General features: G+C 34.7%; 3 protein-coding genes and 1 long non-coding RNA gene across 5 annotated transcripts in view; 2 read left to right on the forward strand and 2 right to left on the reverse strand.

Moving 5' to 3' along the window:
• Positions 1-1,739, reverse strand: part of LOC140673631 (uncharacterized) — a 44,192-nt gene extending 42,453 nt beyond the window's left edge. The window contains exon 1 of the long non-coding RNA XR_012048078.1: positions 313-1,739. This is a non-coding gene — a long non-coding RNA (uncharacterized lncRNA). The remainder of the gene's footprint in view (positions 1-312) is intronic.
• A 286-nt stretch (positions 1,740-2,025) lies between these two features.
• LOC140673620 (protein big brother) lies at positions 2,026-20,430 on the reverse strand. The gene is made up of 6 exons (XM_072906689.1): positions 20,299-20,430; positions 19,835-20,067; positions 15,101-15,576; positions 14,763-15,023; positions 13,025-13,216; positions 2,026-4,378 (listed from the first exon to the last, which is right to left on the reverse strand). Exons 4-6 carry the CDS (start codon positions 14,937-14,939, stop codon positions 3,965-3,967), a joined length of 783 nt encoding a protein of 260 aa, XP_072762790.1. The 5' UTR covers positions 14,940-15,023; positions 15,101-15,576; positions 19,835-20,067; positions 20,299-20,430; the 3' UTR covers positions 2,026-3,964.
• Positions 15,572-18,932, forward strand: LOC140673629 (uncharacterized protein CFAP97D2-like). Its single transcript, XM_072906707.1, has 4 exons — positions 15,572-16,158; positions 17,022-17,379; positions 17,716-17,918; positions 18,374-18,932. Exons 3-4 carry the CDS (start codon positions 17,841-17,843, stop codon positions 18,599-18,601), a joined length of 306 nt encoding a protein of 101 aa, XP_072762808.1. The 5' UTR covers positions 15,572-16,158; positions 17,022-17,379; positions 17,716-17,840; the 3' UTR covers positions 18,602-18,932.
• Positions 19,488-21,363, forward strand: LOC140673618 (leucine-rich repeat-containing protein 23). 2 transcript variants are annotated; one of them, XM_072906686.1, is made up of 3 exons: positions 19,488-19,903; positions 19,990-20,188; positions 20,308-21,363. In XM_072906686.1, exons 1-3 carry the CDS (start codon positions 19,514-19,516, stop codon positions 20,763-20,765), a joined length of 1,047 nt encoding a protein of 348 aa, XP_072762787.1. In that variant the 5' UTR covers positions 19,488-19,513; the 3' UTR covers positions 20,766-21,363. The 2 variants fall into 2 exon arrangements, with proteins under 2 accessions (XP_072762787.1, XP_072762788.1); XM_072906687.1 differs by having other exon boundaries at positions 19,496-19,903; positions 19,990-20,179; positions 20,308-21,357.
• The last annotated feature ends 354 nt before the right edge of the window (positions 21,364-21,717 follow it).

Raw genomic sequence — 21,717 nt, forward strand, 5'->3', positions numbered from 1 at the left:
ACCGTAACGAGGTACGTGATAGCTTTTATCTGCAGACCACAGGAAACCGGTAGCGAGTCTGACGATAAAAATCCTTCGCGAAGCCCTGCAAGACGTGAGAATATTGTCGGTTTAACGAGTTAAAAGCTTCGCCTGAGATAATCAATGGTACTAAAAATACCGAATGTCAAAGATATTATCAAAAATATTTCTCATTATTATAGTATTAAAAATATATAATTAATGAAAGATCGGCAATTTTATTTCTCGATAATTGCAGTCAATCTAAATTTTCTTAATTATAACGTAATAATTTTGATTGACAATCCCCACCTTCTAGACTCTCATTATTCCCAAATAAAGTCACCGTCGCGTTTTCCGTATCGAACATAATCGCGAAAGGTTTATACCCTTCACGAGGTCACTCGATACTGTCAATGAGAACGAGTTGGAAGAAGCCTCCCCTTCGTAGGGCTTCTTGTAAAAATTCCTTCGTGCCGAATGCACGCCGTCATCGTGTTACACTTGCACAGAAGAGTTTTCCGCAACTGCAAGAATCGTCTCGTATCTCCCGGTCGGACCGGTTATTCGCCCTTCGACTTGGTCCGCTTCGTGGAGACGATCCTACGTGTCGTTCGAAACAATAAAGCCGATTCGTCGGGGAGATTCGTAGATCCGATTTGACGGGATCAAGATAACGCTCCTGAATTCTCTCTCGACGCCCACGGCGTTGTTTCTGCGAGGACGATTGAAGGGGATCCTCATCCCCTCTAGCTGTGCAAATACACCATGGGATTAAGATGTATTTACGGCTTTAATAGCACCGATTGCATTTCAATCTAATCGCCCTCCACGTTCCTTCGAATAATATCCTTTTAATTTTATATATTTATTAATTTTTGATTATTAATATTGAGATTCTTTTGAGACAGAATAAAAAAGATCTCTTTGAGAGATTTGTAACAACAGATTTGTTTTTATGCGACATACTAAATTTTGTTTTAATATTTTGTTAATTAATTAACGAATTGGAAACTAATAAACGGCAAAAATAATACTGTAGAGATTAATTTGTAAAATCTTAAATTCACGAACCATTTCGAAATGTCAAAATACTATATACGACTGGAAGATGTTAGGGGATCGTTTTATTCCGAGTCACAAATGTTCGCAGATAGTTTACGCTTGGACGACAACGATTTCACCTTTTGAGGCTCAGGTCCTTTTGTACGAACTTACAAAATTCATATGTCGAGCGCGTCTCTCTTTGCGAGGGAAAAGGACGCGAGAAAATGATTAATAGAGGAAATATTTGACTCTATTGCAAGCATCGTGCCTTTCTCGTGTCCTGGCAATCTTCCTCGCATGTCCTGCAGGCTTCCGAGAATACACAAAGGGCGTGCTAGTTTTACGTCAAAGTACTTTATCGTCGCCAACAATGTAACAGCGCATAACGGATAGGCGGAGAAAGTGTTTCGTCACTCTTTCATGGGTCATTTGCTAACAATTGTCAAAAGAAAAATGTTTGTAAAGGCAATTCTTAAATGATTTTTTTCTTAAGAATTTCTCGGAAATTATATAGCCCATCAATTGGACGATATAATATATATTACACGTTAAATGAAAGAGTTTCGAGAAACATTTATTTCTCATTTCCGCATAGAAATATTCATTTAATATTTTTTAAGTGACATAAAAATATTTAATATTTCTGCACATAGAAAAATATTAAATATTAATGAAATTAAGTGACATATGGGAATAGATTAAAAATGGTACTGACTCCTTCATAGAAATCCTGATATTATTCGTATTATATGTAGTTATAATACACATCACGAATCCCTAGAATGGAACAATTAGAATTATGACGATTACTTCGTATATCACTTAATACGATGAAATTTAATAGATGAAATAATATCCACACAGCGAGATAGACATGTAAAAAGTACATATCATTCAATAATCTTAATATACTCTCTATACAGTTACACATATTTCGGTGTAAGCGCGAAGGAAGAAGGGCGAAACAAGCGGAGAGAATCCGACGCAAAAAATGATATCTTTAATCTATATAAACTCTTTACAAATATGTACAATAATAACAAAAGATTCCTTCGTTTTTTCCTTACGAAGATCGCCTAGTCAACTTAAAGGTAAAACGTAAGCAGACGTAACGATCCTGACTCATCCGTACGTTGGGAATCATCGTGATTCATGTATTTTATCAATGAGCCACCACTCGATGACGTAATCATCATCACGGTCGTTGTGTTTCTTCTTTGCGATCAAACACGAATGTTTTTTTTCGCAAATATCTCTCACGCGAACGAAAGGAGATGCGGCCAGCTCCATGTCTTGTCGAGATGGAAGACAAAGAAATATAGGATTACAATTATCACTGTAGATATTTCTTTTAGCAATTGAGAGGGAATCTCAATAAATAATGACAAAATTAACAAAATATTAAAACAAAATTTAGTACTTATGTCTGAAAAAGTCTTTAAATGTGTTGCTACAAATCTTTCAAAGCTCTATCCTCTGTCTCAAGAGTCTCAATATTAATAATAAAAAATTAATAAATATATGAAATTAAAAAAAAAACTAAGAAAGTCTAAGAAAATAAGATTTGTTAATAATTAATATATTCAGTTATAAAACTAAATTAATGATTATTTTTATCATATTTCTTCTATATAAAGTGTTCAGAAAGATATAATTTAAGTATTACGTAAAGTGTAACTGTCTTTAAAAAGAATAACCGCACTTCCTGACGCACGCAAAATTGCCTGTTCTGCGACATTTGTCGTTGATAGTCCTCTTTGTAAACGATGTTAATGTTCTACGACGGTTCCCTATAATGCTGTGGATCGTCCTAAAACGATCAGCGCTCGTTTCGATAAATGATGATGAACCATGTGTCGAATCGCAGGATATACTTATGTAAAGAACGCGTGTTACGAGCGTTTTGACCTTCAAACAGTCGGTTGGTACATTGAAGATGAGCGCTATTTTTATCACCGTTGCAAAACGATGCGTGCAAGATTCTTGGAAATAAATTACTCTCATTTTGCAAATTTATCATGCGAGAAACACATTAGATAATCGAGAGAGGGATCTGAAAGAAGTCTACGATGAACGATTAATTTAATCGCAAATAACTAAAAAGGAATCATTTAAACTGTAGTTTATATGATTAACTATGCGGTGACATATAAATTATAATTATTATAAATATATATTATATTTAATATATACATGATATTTAAATATAACAATATATTTATAATAATTATAGTTTAAATATAAATTATAATTATTATAAATATATATTATATTTAATATACATGTTATTCAAATATAATAATATATATATAACAATGATAGTTTCAATATAAATTATATAATTACTATAAATATATTATTATATTTAATTAGTTAAAAGTATGAAAATTATAGTTAAATATAATAATATATTTATATGTATATTTACAAAAAGAAAAAAAAAACTTTGAATTTTTGGGGAAATGTGAGTGAAACGCACTTAACACTATGCCTGCTGAGGGAAACCTCTCTAATATGCGTGAAGATCGCATTCCTCCAAATTCAACAGTTTATTCAAGGTAATCGATTTGTTACGAGTAATAAAACGAAAGCAAGGTCACATTCCATGTGAATATATGGCGAAAACGTGCAACTTTTGTAATTCGTTGTTGATAGCATGTAAGTATGTTACCCTCGTTACCGTGCGACGAGTTAATGTACATAGGTGTAATAGAGATCGGACGGAATGCGAGCTCGCGTCGCAAAACAGGCAACTCCTAAACATTCTTTTGAAGACGACGAAAGAACGAGGGACGATTATTCCGTTTCCGCATTTATTTAACGTTGACGCGCTTAACATTATCGATTCACCGACCAAGAACGGGCCCTTCTCTCTCATCCTTCACCGTCATCGGGGACAGTCGGATCTACGCGAGCCTCAGTAGGCCCGCAGTCGCACCTCCATCTCAGGATCCTGGCGATGCGGCAGGTGGGGCTCGATGCCAGTGGCAGTGGCGCCAGTCGCGCCCGCGCCGCCCACGTGTCGGCTGTGGTGGCCGTGATGGTGATGATGATGGCTCGCCGCATGATGCGTGTCGTGGTGATAGTGATGGTTGAGATGCGGCGGCTGCGCAGCCGAGGCCGCACCGCTGCGATAGGCACGCTGCTTCTCCTCGAAATCACGCAGCCGCTGATTGTAGCGTTCCAGCTGGTCACGTAGAAGCGCGTCCTCCTCGGCGGCACGCTCCTCGTCGTACTCGAGGCAGCCGACGCCGTCCAGCCGGTCCAGGTCGATCCAACCGCGCCACCTCACGCACACGCCGTTCATGATGAGATGCGAACGCAGGTGGACCTGAAACACCGCGATCGGCGGGACGCAAAATCTCAGTGTTGATATATAGATCCACGAAATGGAAATCTCGATCTCCATAGACGATTGGGATGCCTCTTGGGATAGTCGTGGATGGTCTATCGCAATCGTGTATTATATTAGTCATATAAATTAATTAAAACAATAATCAATGGAAATGTTTCGATTACTAATCCCTATTCGAACGACTGTCACTGACTCACGCGTGTTTTATTCCTCGAGATGACGCGAGGCTCGTCGATTCTCTCTTCGAGGCCGATATATTGGCTCGCTTACAGCAACCTCTCTCTTGTGTTATCTTTCTTTTTTCAAATCTCTCGGCGTGGGTTGTAGGAGGCCTCCATTACGGGCCACTACCCGCAAGTTTCAATCATGTGCTCCGTTCTCTCATCCCCCTTGTCTCGTGTTCAACAACGGCGAACGCTTCTTATTTCCGGAGAGCGATTACGCAGATTGGAAGGTACGAGGCTTCGCGGTCCCTCCGTCTCGAGAGATGGAAGGAGAGACGAGAAATTGAGAGAGGCGAGGCTGTGAGCCTTACTCGTATAAGAAATCAATTACAAATCTTAAGCAACGTACACGATTCCTAAGAAAATAGGTATATCATTGATGTATAAATACGAAAACTATTTGCTAGACTATTTAAAAAACTAATATATTTCATATCTTAAATTGTGAATATTTTCCTAAAGTTTTTTATTACAAATTAGATTTTAGCTGCTCAAAAAATAAATAAAAATATATAAAATCGTGTATTTGTGTCGCGCGTTGATAAATATATCATTTAGAGAAATCGTCAAGAAATAACTCGCGATCCTTTCACAAAGATATAAGATACATCTTGATGCCTTTCTCATTGATGTATAAATACGAAAATTATTTAAGAAACTATTTAAAAAACTAATATTTCATATATTAAATTGTGAATATTTTCCTAAAATTTTTTATTACAAATTAGATTTTAGCTGCTCAAAAAATAAATAAAAATATATAAAATCGTCTATTTGTGTATATTTAAATAACAGAATTCTTTATAATACTCGTGCAATCCTCGCTGCAATAGCATCCTATTATCTCAAGTATTTCGACGTGTTTGTAATCTTTATTAGAAATCGGAAAATTGTATTCTAATTAGTCGGTCAAACGTAAAATATTTTAATGCTGAGTTTACCGCAGAAATTTTTCATTAACATGTATGATTATGTTAATTTCCTTTCTTCTCTATTTTCTTAAAATACACGAAAGAATTATAAAGCATGTGTATGTAATAACTTCAAATTATTTACTTATTAAAAATAATTTTTAATAATTATTTTACTTAGCGGAAAATAGGAAAGAAAGTAAAATAGTTTTTTAATTAATAGAGAATTTTTTTTACGAAAATTATTTCCGTTCTCTCTACAATTTCCTCCTCTACTTGATGTAAAATTGTATTATCGCTTATATTTATGACTACTAATTAAGATTGTCACGCGGTGTTTTCCGAGGAAAATCTAAATGAATAGCTCTCGAGAAACGATTACTAAGTTTTGTGCCGACAGCGCAACACAGTGCTATTTTATTTTCTGGCAAACGACCCGACTTCCGGTGGTCCCGACGCGGAGCCCAGATATTATTACGAGGTCAAGAACGTCCGGGGAAAACCAGTCGAGAGACTGTATTTGTGATCTTGACGTAATGAACGACATAATTAATAAAACGACTTCAAATACTGCGCGATTATATAACATGTATATAACATTTTCATTTCTCATATCTATAGAAAAAAAGATATACATAATATTTCAGTTAACGCTTAAAATTAATAATTTAATTTTAAAAATCAATATAAAGTACAATTTAAATATCAATGTGATAAATGATACATCATACGAGATATTTAATTAAATGATTTATAAAATGTCTGTAATTTAACGTATTCTTCTATATTCTTTCGTTATCTGTGTCTACAAGTTAGATTAAAATTTCTAAAAAGATTAAATCTTTTTATTTTGCCACTACGTTATTGTATTTGTTAGTCGTTGGATTGAGAAATCTTGTTAACAGTCAAAGATATATGGACGGCTTCGTTTATAATGCAATTAATTCGGTGTGAGATTTCGCGTGAACGAACGCCTCGCCGACGGAGAGGTAAATCGACGTTACATCTCGTTTCATTCTTACAGCTGCACCGCCGACAATGCACGGCGGGGCGCATTTTTATGCACTAATAATCGAGCCACGGGGTGCACCAACGCGGGATGTTCTCGGGAGAGGGGAGGGGGGGCCTTAAACGTTTCGATAATCGAATCGCTCGCGGCCTTTGAACTCAAAGGGCTCGAGAGCTTCTGGTTTTCACCTTCCGAAAAAAATTCGCATCGCTCTTCTTCGTGTATCATTTGAAACAAGTTAAGATGTAAAATCAATTCTCTGGCATTTCTCGAATGTTCAAGTTTAATTTCAAGGCGCGTTATCGTGACGCAGTTTTTTTTTTTTCTCTCGAGGCGGAAAGTTTCGCTTTCGCATACTTAATCTGATGTATATTAATGTCAGCTTCCAGGTAAGGCGAGGCGGAAATTTTAAATCCTACGCGGAATGCATATCAAGGTAAGTATGAAACGCAAGCGACAGAGCGTAGCAGGAAAATAGCTCGGCTCTTTCGACACAAAAATATTCATGGTGCATCTTATCCTCGTGAAAGCATCGCGAGTTATCGCTTGACGATTTCTACAAATGATATATTTATCAACGCGCGACACAATTACACGATTTTATATATTTTTATTTATTTTTTAAGCAGCTAAAATCTAATTTGTAATAAAAAATTTTAGGAAAATATTCACAATTTAACATATGAAATATTAGGTTTTTAAATAGTTTCTTAAATAGTTTTCGTATTTATACATCAATGAGAAAGGCATCAAGATGCATCTTATATCCTTGTGAAAGGATCGCGAGTTATTTCTTGACGATTTCTCTAAATGATATATTTATCAACGCGCGACACAAATACACGATTTTATATATTTTTATTTATTTTTTAAGCAGCTAAAATCTAATTTGTAATAAAAAATTTTAGGAAAATATTCACAATTTAACATATGAAATATTAGGTTTTTAAATAGTTTCTTAAATAGTTTTCGTATTTATACATCAATGAGAAAGGCATCAAGATGCATCTTATATCCTTGTGAAAGGATCGCGAGTTATTTCTTGACGATTTCTCTAAATGATATATTTATCAACGCGCGCCACAAATACACGATTTTATATATTTTTATTTATTTTTTAAGCAGCTAAAATCTAATTTGTAATAAAAAATTTTAGGAAAATATTCACAATTTAACATATGAAATATTAGTGTTTTAAATAGTTTCTTAAATAGTTTTCGTATTTATACATCAATGAGAAAGGCATCAAGATGCATCTTATATCCTTGTGAAAGGATCGCGAGTTATTTCTTGACGATTTCTCTAAATGATATATTTATCAACGCGCGACACAAATACACGATTTTATATATTTTTATTTATTTTTTAAGCAGCTAAAATCTAATTTGTAATAAAAAATTTTAGGAAAATATTCACAATTTAACATATGAAATATTAGTTTTTTAAATAGTTTCTTAAATAGTTTTCGTATTTATACATCAATGAGAAAGGCATCAAGATGCATCTTATATCCTTGTGAAAGGATCGCGAGTTATTTCTTGACGATTTCTCTAAATGATATATTTATCAACGCGCGCCACAAATACACGATTTTATATATTTTTATTTATTTTTTAAGCAGCTAAAATCTAATTTGTAATAAAAAATTTTAGGAAAATATTCACAATTTAAGATATGAAATATATTAGTTTTTTAAATAGTCTCTTAAATAGTCTAGCAAATAGTTTTCGTATTTATACATCAATGATATACCTATTTTCTTAGGAATCGTGTACGTTGCTTAAGATTCGAACAATATGAATGTTCTTAGTCTCGTTGCGACCGACATTGCGAGACGAATCGCCGAGACATGTATATTCGGAGCAAGAAACAAGTCGCAAAAACTAGACGAAGAGAGGAGTGAGCGGACACATACGACATATCGTCATTAGTCATCGCCGTCGCCTTCCTCGTTCTCACGAGGAAAGAACAGTAGGAAACATTTGTTTTTCTCCGCTCCTTCTGCTTCTGCTTACGGGCGTGACGACCATTATCGTTGCATAATAGTCGGCGATATTTAAACGCGCACGTCACCGCTAACCCTTTCTAATTTGCATTAGCGAGCCGGAAAAAAGCGGGAGAGGAAAAAAGTAGAAACGCGCGCGACGCACCGGTGGAGGAAAGGGGTGAAAATTCGACGACAAGGGCGGACGAAGGACTCCGACCAATGTCCCGAGATAAACGACCGGCTATTTCTCGCCGGCCCTTTTGTTTCACAGTGGGCGTCGCCGCCAGCGCCTTTTTGCGCCTGGTCCACTACATCCGAAGCCTGGTGAATGCTGGCCCCGGAACATTCGTCAATGATATCCCAGTAGAAAGGACGAACGAGGGGTCAGCGTGACGGGTCGTGTCCTTTGTCTCTCACCCGAAGTCCAGATACTGTACGTTTAATTTTTACGAGTAGGATGTGTGCGGCCGAGTCGGCCCAGTTTCAACTATAAATTTTATGATTCTTCAGAGAGAGGAAGGGCTACGATCGTTATTAACCCTAGGATGCGTTAAGTTTTATACGACAGATCCTGCGGAAATTAGTTCCTTTTTTTTTCAAAATATTTTCTGTAACCTTTCAAATTTCTCTTTCCTTCTCTAAATATAATATTTTTATAGAACGATTTTAAACCATCTTTCTACGAGTCTTGAAAATTTTCCGAATTTATTTCTTGCGAAACTACGCAAAAATAATCTAGAATTAAGAGCGATCAAGGTCGACATATTTCGGGATTTTTTTTTCTTCATTTTCGCACATTGTCGATAGCTTCGTTTCATTACGCGAATCAATTTCTCGATCGGCGAAGGATTAAAAGAATGCGTTAAGTTATACGACAGATCCTGCGGAAATTAGTTCCTTTTTTTTTCAAAATATTTTCTATAACCTTTCAAATTTCTCTTTTCTTCTCTAAATATAATATTTTTATAGAACGATTTTAAACCATCTTTCTACGAGTCTTGAAAATTTTCCGAATTTATTTCTTGCGAAACTACGCAAAAATAATCTAGAATTAAGAGCGATCAAGGTCGACATATTCGGGATTTTTTTTCTTCATTTCGCACATTGTCGATAGCTTCGTTTTATTACGCGAATCAATTTCTCGATCGGCGAAGGGTTAAAAGAATGCGTTAAGTTATACGACAGATCCTGCGGAAATTAGTTCCTTTTTTTTTCAAAATATTTTCTATAACCTTTCAAATTTCTCTTTCCTTCTCTAAATATAATATTTTTATAGAACCATTTTAAACCATCTTTCTACGAGTCTTGAAAATTTTCCGAATTTATTTCTTGCGAAACTACGCAAAAATAATCTAGAATTAAGAGCGATCAAGGTCGACATATTTCGGGATTTTTTTTTCTTCATTTTCGCACATTGTCGATAGCTTCGTTTTATTACGCGAATCAATTTCTCGATCGGCGAAGGGTTAAAAGAATGCGTTAAGTTATACGACAGATCCTGCGGAAATTAGTTCCTTTTTTTTTCAAAATATTTTCTATAACCTTTCAAATTTCTCTTTCCTTCTCTAAATATAATATTTTTATAGAACCATTTTAAACCATCTTTCTACGAGTCTTGAAAATTTTCCGAATTTATTTCTTGCGAAACTACGCAAAAATAATCTAGAATTAAGAGCGATCAAGGTCGACATATTTCGGGATTTTTTTTTCTTCATTTTCGCACATTGTCGATAGCTTCGTTTTATTACGCGAATCAATTTCTCGATCGGCGAAGGGTTAAAAGAATGCGTTAAGTTATACGACAGATCCTGCGGAAATTAGTTCCTTTTTTTTTCAAAATATTTTCTGTAACCTTTCAAATTTCTCTTTCCTTCTCTAAATATAATATTTTTATAGAACGATTTTAAACCATCTTTCTACGAGTCTTGAAAATTTTCCGAATTTATTTCTTGCAAAACTACGCAAAAATAATCTAGAATTAAGAGCGATCAAGGTCGACATATTTCGGGATTTTTTTTTCTTCATTTTCGCACATTGTCGATAGCTTCGTTTTATTACGCGAATCAATTTCTCGATCGGCGAAGGGTTAAAAGAATGCGTTAAGTTATACGACAGATCCTGCGGAAATTAGTTCTTTTTTTTTCAAAATATTTTCTGTAACCTTTCAAATTTCTCTTTCCTTCTCTAAATATAATATTTTTATAGAACCATTTTAAACCATCTTTCTACGAGTCTTGAAAATTTTCCGAATTTATTTCTTGCGAAACTACGCAAAAATAATCTAGAATTAAGAGCGATCAAGGTCGACATATTCGGGATTTTTTTTCTTCATTTCGCACATTGTCGATAGCTTCGTTTTATTACGCGAATCAATTGCTCGATCGGCGAAGGATTAAAAGGCTCCGTCATTATCGTGCACCGCACGCGCGTTCTATCTCGATCGCGGATCTCTCCCTTAATTATTGCGTCGCGCTACGGGGCACGTTGACACGCACAATGAACAAGGACACGTGTGGCCGCGCGCCGCTCTTTATTCCTACGTTCATTGTCGATTAAAACAAAAAGCAGGCCGCGGGTCGTCTCGTAAACAACGCGAACCTAATGAATCGTTTGCGACTCATCTCGTCTCTTTTTTTTTTTTTTTTAATTTTGCAAAAGAAGACGTGAAAGAGGCGCTTGAAGAAGATCTAGAAAAGGCTATATCAAAAATAAATGCTAAGATATCAATCGTGATATCACGGTTTTTTAAATACAACCGATATAATGTAATGTTTACATTGATTCCAGCTTTAATTAACATTTTCATACAAATATAAGATATATATTAAAATGTTAGATTCGTGTTGTCCCACACGGACAGACATTTTTCAAAATAATACATATATACATGTGAAAATTCAATCTTTGAGGGAAAAAATTTCAGAAAATTTTCACTTAATAAAATTATTAAAAAAAAAAAAAGTGTGCACAACAAGGTAGGGTTTCAAAAGTCCAGAAAGGACGAGACCAGACTGCGCAGGATTGGCAGGATACTAGGACTTTACGCTCGGCCTTTACGAGAGAAGAGATTTATGAGCCATTATACGTATACCGGGTGACTGGCGAAGCGGTCTCGAGGCATCTGGTGGCCGATCGCGTTTGACAGATTTCGAGAGCACTAATTGCCACTGTTATCCACTAATAGTAACATGGCTTTTACTTTCCTAACGTTCGATCTCGGATATTCAAACCGGAGACGTAAAATTCATCTTTTGCTTTTTCGAACGGAGAAAGAATCGTAGTAGTTTTATAAACAAAATTTTCTTATATAAATTATATATAATTCTATCTTTAAAATAAGCTTCACATGTGTTACGATAAAATTTGTATAAGAAATTAACTTGAATAAAGGAACTATGCATTTTTATTCTGTTTCTTCATCAAAAATAAAATTTAAAAACGAGCAGAGCAATTAAATAAATATACATGACGCCGGAGAAGGTTCGCGAAAAGATGAGCGCGCGCATTTTGCAAAATGGCGTCAGAACGACGCCACTATTGATCGCAATGGCAACACTGAGAGGCGTCGGCCACGGCGTCGGCGTATAAGGTTGCTATCGATGATTTAAACACGACCCTTACAGCTTAAAAAAAAAATAAATAAATAAATAGTAATATACGCTCTTGAAAAATTGTCTATATTTCTTTAAAACAGTCTCCGACTTAAACTGACTTGTCTTAAATTCAACTTAACTTAAATTGGATCAGTTTGGCCGCTCGAAAAGGAGAACGGACCCCTGCGGAGAAGTGGGGCCTGAGATTCCCGAGAACCGGATGCGGGGGTGACACGTTGGCGCCATTGTCCGAGAAGTGCCAGTCGGTCGGCGGATACTAAATTACGGACGTGCGCGCGTAAGCTAAACGTTGTTAGGGACCGGATTCGTGCCTAACGGGCCCTAATTTACCCGATCCTACGACCCAATTATGACCGCACAATCGCTTTCGCCGAAAACCGAAAGGCACCGCCGCCCCGAGATTCCAATTCACGCGGGCAGTTTCATATCTCTCTCTCTCTCTCTCTCTCTCTCTCTCTCTCTCTCTCTCTTGCCAAAGATGAAAATCTCTTCTCTTGCAAATCTTCTCTACGCAACATGTCTCACGTAATTTTACAATATTTTTGTAAACGTGTACAAAAAATATCTGAACTTTCATCTGGAAGAGAATAATGTGATTCCAAGATTTTTTTTTGTCAATTCTGTGTCAAACAGAAAGATCCTTTTTAATTTCTAGAATATTAATTTTATTTCTTCCAGTAAATTCATTATAAATCTTGTATAAATTAACAAATTTATTTTGATATAGACTTTTGTAATATTGCAGTTTGTGAATTATTTTCTAATCGCAAACGCAAATGGGATGAAAATCATTTGCGGTTTACTGTGATGACATCAAGGTGGTCGAGATGAGAATTGAGATGATCTTACAAAAGAATTCTTACAAAAGTCGACGTACCTTGCCGTGCTCCTTGTCAAAATCACAATCGCAGGGATCGACGGCATAGTTTCCGGATGCGTTTCCAAAAACAAGTTGAAGATTCGTGCCCGTCGCCGCAAAGGCGATCTCCGTGTGGCCTTCTCGACAGCCATTTTGAAAACGTACTTGCCGTTCTTCTTGCGGTCGATCTCTGTAGCCCGTATATCTCACCTGCAAAAAAGAGAAAGGAACAAAACATTAGTAATATACCGATAAAGATTTATCAATGGTAATGATGAAGCGCTTATCAAGATATATCAAAGAAAATTAATTTGTCAATTTTTAAATTCTTCACACGCTCTTTTCAATCTTTATATCCTTTACACTTAATTTATACATAATTTTACATTTTATATTTAATTAATATTTTCTCTTCAAACATAAGCATTTTGTAAAAATAAAATATGAAAAAACTATTATCATAAATATAAATGTCATAATATTAGAGAGATACAGAATCAAAGCGAGCATAAAATTTGCTAATAACTCAATCAAAAAACAATTTGTAGATATAATTGTTTGCTGTGGCGAAAATTTCCCAATGTTTCATCTCGATATCTCAATAATCCAATTATCTTATTATCTAGAAATAATATATCGATTCTATCGAATATCATTTTGAAAGTTTCCCCAAGATTCCAGACCGCCTGATTCACAGAGGTAAAATTATCAAAAGAAGGAAACATCTAGAATATTAATTCGCCGCTCGGCAATGATCGCTCAACGTGATTCAAAGGCTAGAGAAATTCGAAGAAAAGACAACATTCCTATGGCATGATATCGCGTATTCCAGGTCGACTAACGCTAAATAATCCTTTACTGACATTTCGAGATTTCTTCAAAAAATATTTCTCATAATATCTATTGAAAACCGTCAGCAAAAACTAGTACAAAAATTTAATGTCGATTTTAACGAATAATAATTACTACTCCCAGACTAAATACAAACAATATATAAATGTAACAGAAATATAAATACAAGTGCAATAAATATTTAAGATTTTCAAAAGCACTGACTATATTCTGTAATTATTATTTTTCTTATTAATCTCTAAAATAATATACCACATAGATCTAAAGAGTCCTATATATCCATAAAGTTGTTGATTAAGACTATGTTCTAAAAAATATATTATAAAATTACATGAACAATATGTGTAAAATTGAATAATAAATAAAAGAAATGTGTAACATTTGTATTATTTATTGTGTATAATTTTTCACTTAGTCTTCATGTAATTTCATATCTTTTTTTTTATAACGTAGCTCATCACAGTCTGAATATTTACAAATAAAATCTAGTAGTGTCATGTAATACATCTTTATATACAATTACCATTTTGGTAAAACGCGCACAAGATCAATGATTAAACGTTAAATTTCCCATAATATTTCTTGTTTGTCAAAATAATACGTCTCCTTTTAAAAATATCAACCATTCACGCGTATTTAATAATGTATTTTGTGCATCCTTTTAACGCACCGCACATTTATCCTTCTTCCTTTCCTTGTAAAAATATTTCCATAATTCTGACGTTCGTAAAAATACGAATAAAAATAATTGTATATAAATTGCTGGGAAATTCTTGAAAATAAATTTTCATCAAATTTTAATATTTCTTCCGTATTCTAATTCACTATATGTTATATGCTTTATCTCGTGCTTTTTTATTCTGACAAGTGTTTCTCACGTGTCCTTCCTAGTGTCCTAACTCACCTCGCTCTCGCGACTCAATCTCCTAAAAAGCTCATCGCTCTCGAATTTGGATTTCTGGTCAGGTACGACACGCGGCATCTTGAAAACGAGCCGAGGTGGCCGCGGCTGTTCGTACAGTCCCATTCCGTCGAAGGGTAGCACGCCGACGCCGGCGTGCTCGCTCATCGCGTGCATCATCCTTGTCGTCGCGAGTTAATCGTGTCTCCTGGATGATATCCTTTTCTCTTTCGTCTCGCAGAGGTGTCTTCTGGACTGTCACTACTATATATATATATATATACTACTCGCGCTTGTTCCCGCGAGAAGAAGATGGATCAGATTAAAACTTCTTTTCGTACCGATCACGATATCACGATTCCGATCCCAGATATCCCGCGAGGAGAGACACTCCGACACTCGCGGCGACGATCCACACCTTGTGATGTCTCGATGGAGACTGGAGCGCCGGGAAACAGGGGCCCCCTCGTGCTGGGTCTCGCTCGCGCCCGGGAAGCCGACACGCCCCGAGACCGCCTCTCCATTCTCTCTTTCTCCCACCGTTGGAATCATGGGTATCTCTCCAGCGACCGTTCATCTATCCAGCTAGCCAGCCAGCCTGACTCTCGATTCAGCCCTCCGGAGCTGGGCCATCGTACACCCGGAACGGCGAGCTCGTGCACCCCGAGCGTGTCGACGGTGAGAGGGTAAAAGCTTGCCCGGCAATCTGGTCTCATGATTTTATAAATGGTGACGGCAGAGCGTTGTGTGTCGTGTCCGGATTCGGCCTCGTGAGACACGTTTATTTTCAAAGTGCCTCGAAGCGTGCCTTATTTTCCTTTGAACATAGAATAGAATCGAATGATACACAAGACTCTAAACAAAAAATATAAATATAATACTACGCCATTTTCGAAATGTGATGGCTTTATGTTTATGGTAGTCGGAGAGAAGTCTCGCTATTTACAAGTTTTTCTTATAGTTTTTATCATAACATAATCCCAAACCTAGAATTTTAAACACAATCTCGAATAAATGTTTTACCTAACAAACTAAATTCATATAAACTGAAAGAAAAAACACCCATAAAATGTTTCCTTTTCTGCACTGTGTCGGTGATGCGAAGGGATGCACGCCTGCATAAAAGTACGGGGATTGGCTCGCTGACCCCTTGTAGAGAGATACGTGCGGAGGGAAGGACGGGGGATACCCAATTCGGCAACCGAATGCCTACTTAGGTAGTGTAACGCCGCGTGTGTATCCCCTCGAGGGAAGAGATCTTCATCGTCTCTTTTTCGAGTGGCGGCGGGGCTCATCTATTTGAGAGGATCATTGTCGAGCATCCGCGCGCGATTAAGATCGACCCTCCGGCGCGGCGCGCAATCCATGGCGTTTGGATAAATACCATGGAGATGTCTATGTATCCTTTTTTTTTTCTCCTTTTTATTCTGCCGACACATTGACGATATTATAACTCCGGTCCTCCAATTTCACCGTTAACCCTGCTGTTCCATTCATTTCCCGCGCATATTCAACACATACGAGCATAAACGCAGACAGCTATAGATCTGAATTCTTTTTTAAATAACTAATAAATTTTAGTTTTTAAAAATCTCATCAAATTCGTTTCTTCGTATTGTCAAGATGGAAAATATAATAAAATAACAAACAGCAGGCCTAAATTATTCATCTTGTTCACTATTAAATTTGTTTTTTTATCTATTTTATATATATATTAGAGTTTTCCCATTTTTTTCGTGAAAATTCTAGCAATAAAGAAATATATCACGTGAATTGGGAAAGCTGAGTAATTTGTAAACACAAAGAATAAACCATTGTGTTTTTTATTGCACTAGTTTCTTGAAAAAAATTCTCTTTGACTAGAAGACGTGTTTTCAATTTTTTGACAGAAAATAAAAAAAAGGTAAAATATTTCTTACTAAAGATATTTATGTTCAAGATGTGTTCAAGATTCTAAAAATATTGTCAACTTTCGCAGAAACACAAGCTTCCTCAGTGGTTAGTCTTTGTAAGTTTTTTTCTTCTTTTATGATGTAAAATTTTACACGTCGCAATTCAAAAAAAAAGGTAAACCTTAGTTCTATAGATCTTGTGTTTTATTGCTTTGTTTGCCGCAATACTGACCACCATTCTCTCTTCCACTTTCCTTTTTTTACATTTTTAACAAAATTTTACTTTTCCTTTCGATCGATTTTTACAGAATGCATTTTTAATGTTTAAAAAATATTCATGTGTTTCCTAAAAATATTTTCCACTTTTTAGCGTTTAGATAACGAGTATCTTTGGAAATCATACGCGTCATATTCGCATGAATATTAAAGCGTGGTGAAAGGAATTTCACGCGCGTGTCCCGAACGAGAAGAGCAAATCTCCGCCTCCCGTCGTGCATCATTGGTCCAGCGGTTTCGCCAATCGCAACCTCCCAACACCAAGGGAGAAAATACACGCGTGATGCACACGGGCGCGTATGACACGCAGTTGACTGCGTAAAATGCTGCCCGAGCAAGAAGGATAAAGAAAAACATGGCTCGACTGCTTATAGATTCCTTTTCCCAAATCATCTCGAGAAATTAGCTTGTTTACTCTCATCGTTTCTACATAAATATACATATGTCTATATGTATGTGCATAAGTAATGTCAAAATCTTTTACCTTAATTTACAGCCTCACTCACAGAAATCTACTCTGAAATTTTCTCACATCAAAAATCTGCGAAATTTATAGCGATCAATTAAGAAACTTTAATTATATATGTGTTGAAATGTTTAATCAGTTACAAAAATATAAATAAAAAATTTTATATGTATATATATTAATATTTATATATATCATCAAAATTATCCTTACATAAAAAATAATTTTATAATTCTATAAATCTAAAAAGTTCTAATTATCTGGAAATTATTGTTTGGATTAATATATACTCGACTCTCTCTCTCTCTCTCTCTCAATAAAGTCCACGTGTTTCTCGACGTACGACGGAGATCGATATCGCGAAGCGTCACGACGTTTCCGTTGCCAGAGAAACTTGGAAACTCACGCTATACACTGTAAACATCCTCGCGCGATCAAATATGCAGGATGTCGACCCGAGGAAAAACACTATGCGAGGACGAGCCTTCCTGGCGACGTAGAGCGTATGAACGTCATCGTTCTAGAGTAAGTATTCATGTGAATTATAAATCTTTCTCTTTTAATCAAATCTCTTCAATATTTTTATCAATCAATGTTTCTTTCATTGCATTCTCGGAAGCTTCGAGAATCCGATAAAAGCTTAGATGTCATCACAGAGACAATTATTAATAAATACAGTTGTAGAATAATATTTGGCGATAGTTAAATGTATTATATAGACACATATTATATATATATATATATATATATATATATATATATATATAATATTATTATTCTATACTATTTATATAATTTTGTACTATTTATAATATTTATATCAGAAAAAAAGATTTAAAAAATAATTATATTTAATACACATATATTATAATATATATAATATATAAATTAGATATTATTTTTTCTCTAAGTTGATCACACGCTTGTTACTTTCTAGAGTCAATGTCAAATTTTACGATTATGTATTATCATTTGTATAGGTAAAGACAGCTAAACCGACTGTAGACGTGAAACCTCCGGAGGACAGACCTCATGTCTCGTTCAATGCGAAAAGATTACAATTGGAACGTGAACGTCAGGCACGTATTGTCAGAGACAATTTTATCTTATTGAAAAAACTTCGAGAGATCATGCACCGGAAGCGACGGATCGCGGAAGATACTCAACGAGTTCAATGGCAGGAATCTAGATGCGTGAGGACTCGTTAGAGAGACGAGATATCGAGGAGAGATGTCTATGTTTTCGCAATTACAACATTCGTGACTTATATATATAATATATTGCATATGTGTGCATTTATATTAATTATTTATGATGAAAAATGATGTAATGTAAATTTAATTATTTGTTCAATTTTAATCAATTTTGGATAACAATTTTTTCTATTCTACAAGGCTTACATAAGAGTGTTTATATCTATTGCATAAAATTCTAATAAATTTTTTTCGTAATATTTCTAAAATTGTATTTATAAAATTCTCTTTTAAAACTCTCTTGTAACAACATCGATGGTTTATAAAAAAAAAGCTGCATTAATAATTTGATTCTTTTTCCTATGATATACTTGTATTTCTGAACGTAAATTATACAATATTTATAATATTTTTTTAATATAATATTCCCGTATTATGTATCGGACAATTGCTTTGTTTAATTGATATTTTGTTTAATTTTATTATCTGTATCCTAAACAAATATTTACTAAATTAAACTACAAATTTATTACTAAATTTATTAAAGATAAATTTATGAAACATTAAATTGATACTTGTTGCATGTTAATAATTAATAATTATGTATGTTAAAAATGAAATCGATATATATCGATAGATATATGTAATCGAGTTGTCAAAAAAGGCTAGATTTTACGATTTAGCTCTTTTGTTCAACGACGATAAAAAATGTAAGTATCTCTTATATTAATATATTATAAATTAGCTTTACATATAAGTTTATAACTGTTGCAAAGTTTTATATTTGTAAACAAAATATAGTTAAACTATAAACTTTATAATTGAGATAATTACTCAATCTTTTACTAATCCACATCTAGTTTTTAATATTAGTTTATGCAATAGCGTAAACACACTATAATTTTATGTACAACATTGCAATAAATAATGTGCATTTATACATTATTCTCACAATCAGTTATCTCGTTCTTTAACTCGTGTAAACAAATGGAGGAAGAAGAAGAAAAACACGAGCAAGGGGAAAGGGAGATCTACGAATCACTCGTCCTGACGTACAAAGAAGTCAGTCAAAATTTGCAGACTTTGGAAAGCTTCGGGTCGAATATCGCTTATAGAAGACTGAACGTCTCGGACAAAAATCTGACGGATGTGAGAGTAATACCGCACTTTCAAAACCTTCTGTACGTGAATGTATCGGGGAACAGATTAACGTCAGAGGCATTCCGAGTGCTCGAAACGATGCCTTACCTACGAGAGTTGCTGGCGGATCGAAATCTTTTGACTAGTGCGGAATTAAAGCCGATGAGATGTCTACAGGTGACGTCATGAACTGGTGACTTTTTAAACATCATCGGGTATCAAAGCGACAGATTTTTGCTACTAAAATGATTTCGAAAATGCAGATCCTCACTCTGAACCAAAACAAACTGACATATGCTGGCACTTCTGTTATTCCACATGTATCACTCGAGTATCTGGAACTAAAGAACAATCTTATCAGCACTATCGTTTTTGAAGACAATCCTGACAATGAGATACTTAGAAACTTAAAAATCTTAGAATTACGCGGCAATGCGCTAACCACTACGGCAGGTAAGACTGGTAAAAAAATTTATTTCCTAAAGTTAAGAATTCAATAGAATGAAAAGAATTTCAAACTATATAAATTCAATGTCTCAGAATAGTTACATCAAAATATTTAATTTCTTTACTTCTTAAAGGGATCCGTTGCTCCAATCTAAGGCAGCTTTTTTTGGCCCAGAATCAGATCGAGCAGATCGAATCTCTTGGATACCTTCCAAACTTGACCACGTTACATTTGCGAAGCAACCGGCTCGCGAACCTGGACGGTTTCTCTGCAAAATGTCACAACTTGAGTTACATAAATCTGCGTGATAACAACATCCCAAATATTTCTGAATTGGCGAAGCTAAGCTGTCTACCAAATCTAAAAAAGCTCATTATTCTAGAGAATCCCTTCTTACAAAAAATCCGAGAAACGGAAGAAACAAAGTACATACATATTGTTTTGATGATGCTTCCAGAATTAGACAAGATTGATAAGATTTTTGTGGAGGATCCAGAAAGAGAACAAGCAAAAATATTACATAAAAATATCAAAGCTAGGGGATACGACTTTACAGTTTTCGACTTGGAAGGATTCGTTTTGAAAGATTAAAAGATTGAGAATATTAAATTGAGAATCGGATTCGCAGTAAAGAAATTAAAATTCTACTCGAGCACTTTAGGAGATGTAGTTTTGCGGCTCAATTTTAAAAGAAATTAATTTTTTCTTCATTATTATTTATTTATAAATATTATGATTTTATATAATTATAGTTTTCTTCTATTTATGTAATTTAATCAATTTTATCAAAATAATTTCTTTTTCTGTGAATTATTGTTTAATATGTATTATTAAGATAAAATATTTTTAAAAAGTTAGCTTTCTTGAAAAAAATAGAATTGTGTGTGTGTATATATGAGTAAGTGAATATGTAAGTGTGAAAGGACATTTGAGACACCTTGTGTAAACCATCATATGACCAACTAACGCCATCTCGCGATAAAAACGTATAACACCGACTGAAAATTCAAAATGTAAATATATATTGGTATTATACGTTTTTATCGCCAAATAATTCTAACGGTGAAAAAAAGACGGCAAAAAAATTGTATGAAATTCTTAAAATTTTTCAAAGATTGTTACATAATAAGAGTATCATATATAAATATAAATAGAATGATTATATATAATAAAATAGTATTAAATGCATTATATAATAAAATGGCAAATGATTTCGAAATATATTAACTAATTGTATATTCAGCTAATTAGTAATAAATATTAATAACAATCGTAAGAATAAGAGAAAAAATTCTCTCTTACACAATTTAATTGCATCTCAATCGATTATCTCTTTCTAATGAGCGATATCTTAATCGCTTGTCTCTTTCTAAATATGGCTGTCTTACCGATCTGCGCGTCCGTCGCGAGAATCGGGATTTAATCGCGAATATGCGACAAAATACGGCTGATAACATTCAACGTTAATAGTAATGTTGATATTAATTATTATATACACGAATAATTGTACAAGCATACCTGTGACCCGTATTTTTCCTCTCCT

Source organism: Anoplolepis gracilipes, chromosome 14 (assembly GCF_047496725.1).
Source record: "Anoplolepis gracilipes chromosome 14, ASM4749672v1, whole genome shotgun sequence".
Lineage (NCBI taxonomy): Eukaryota > Metazoa > Arthropoda > Insecta > Hymenoptera > Formicidae > Anoplolepis > Anoplolepis gracilipes.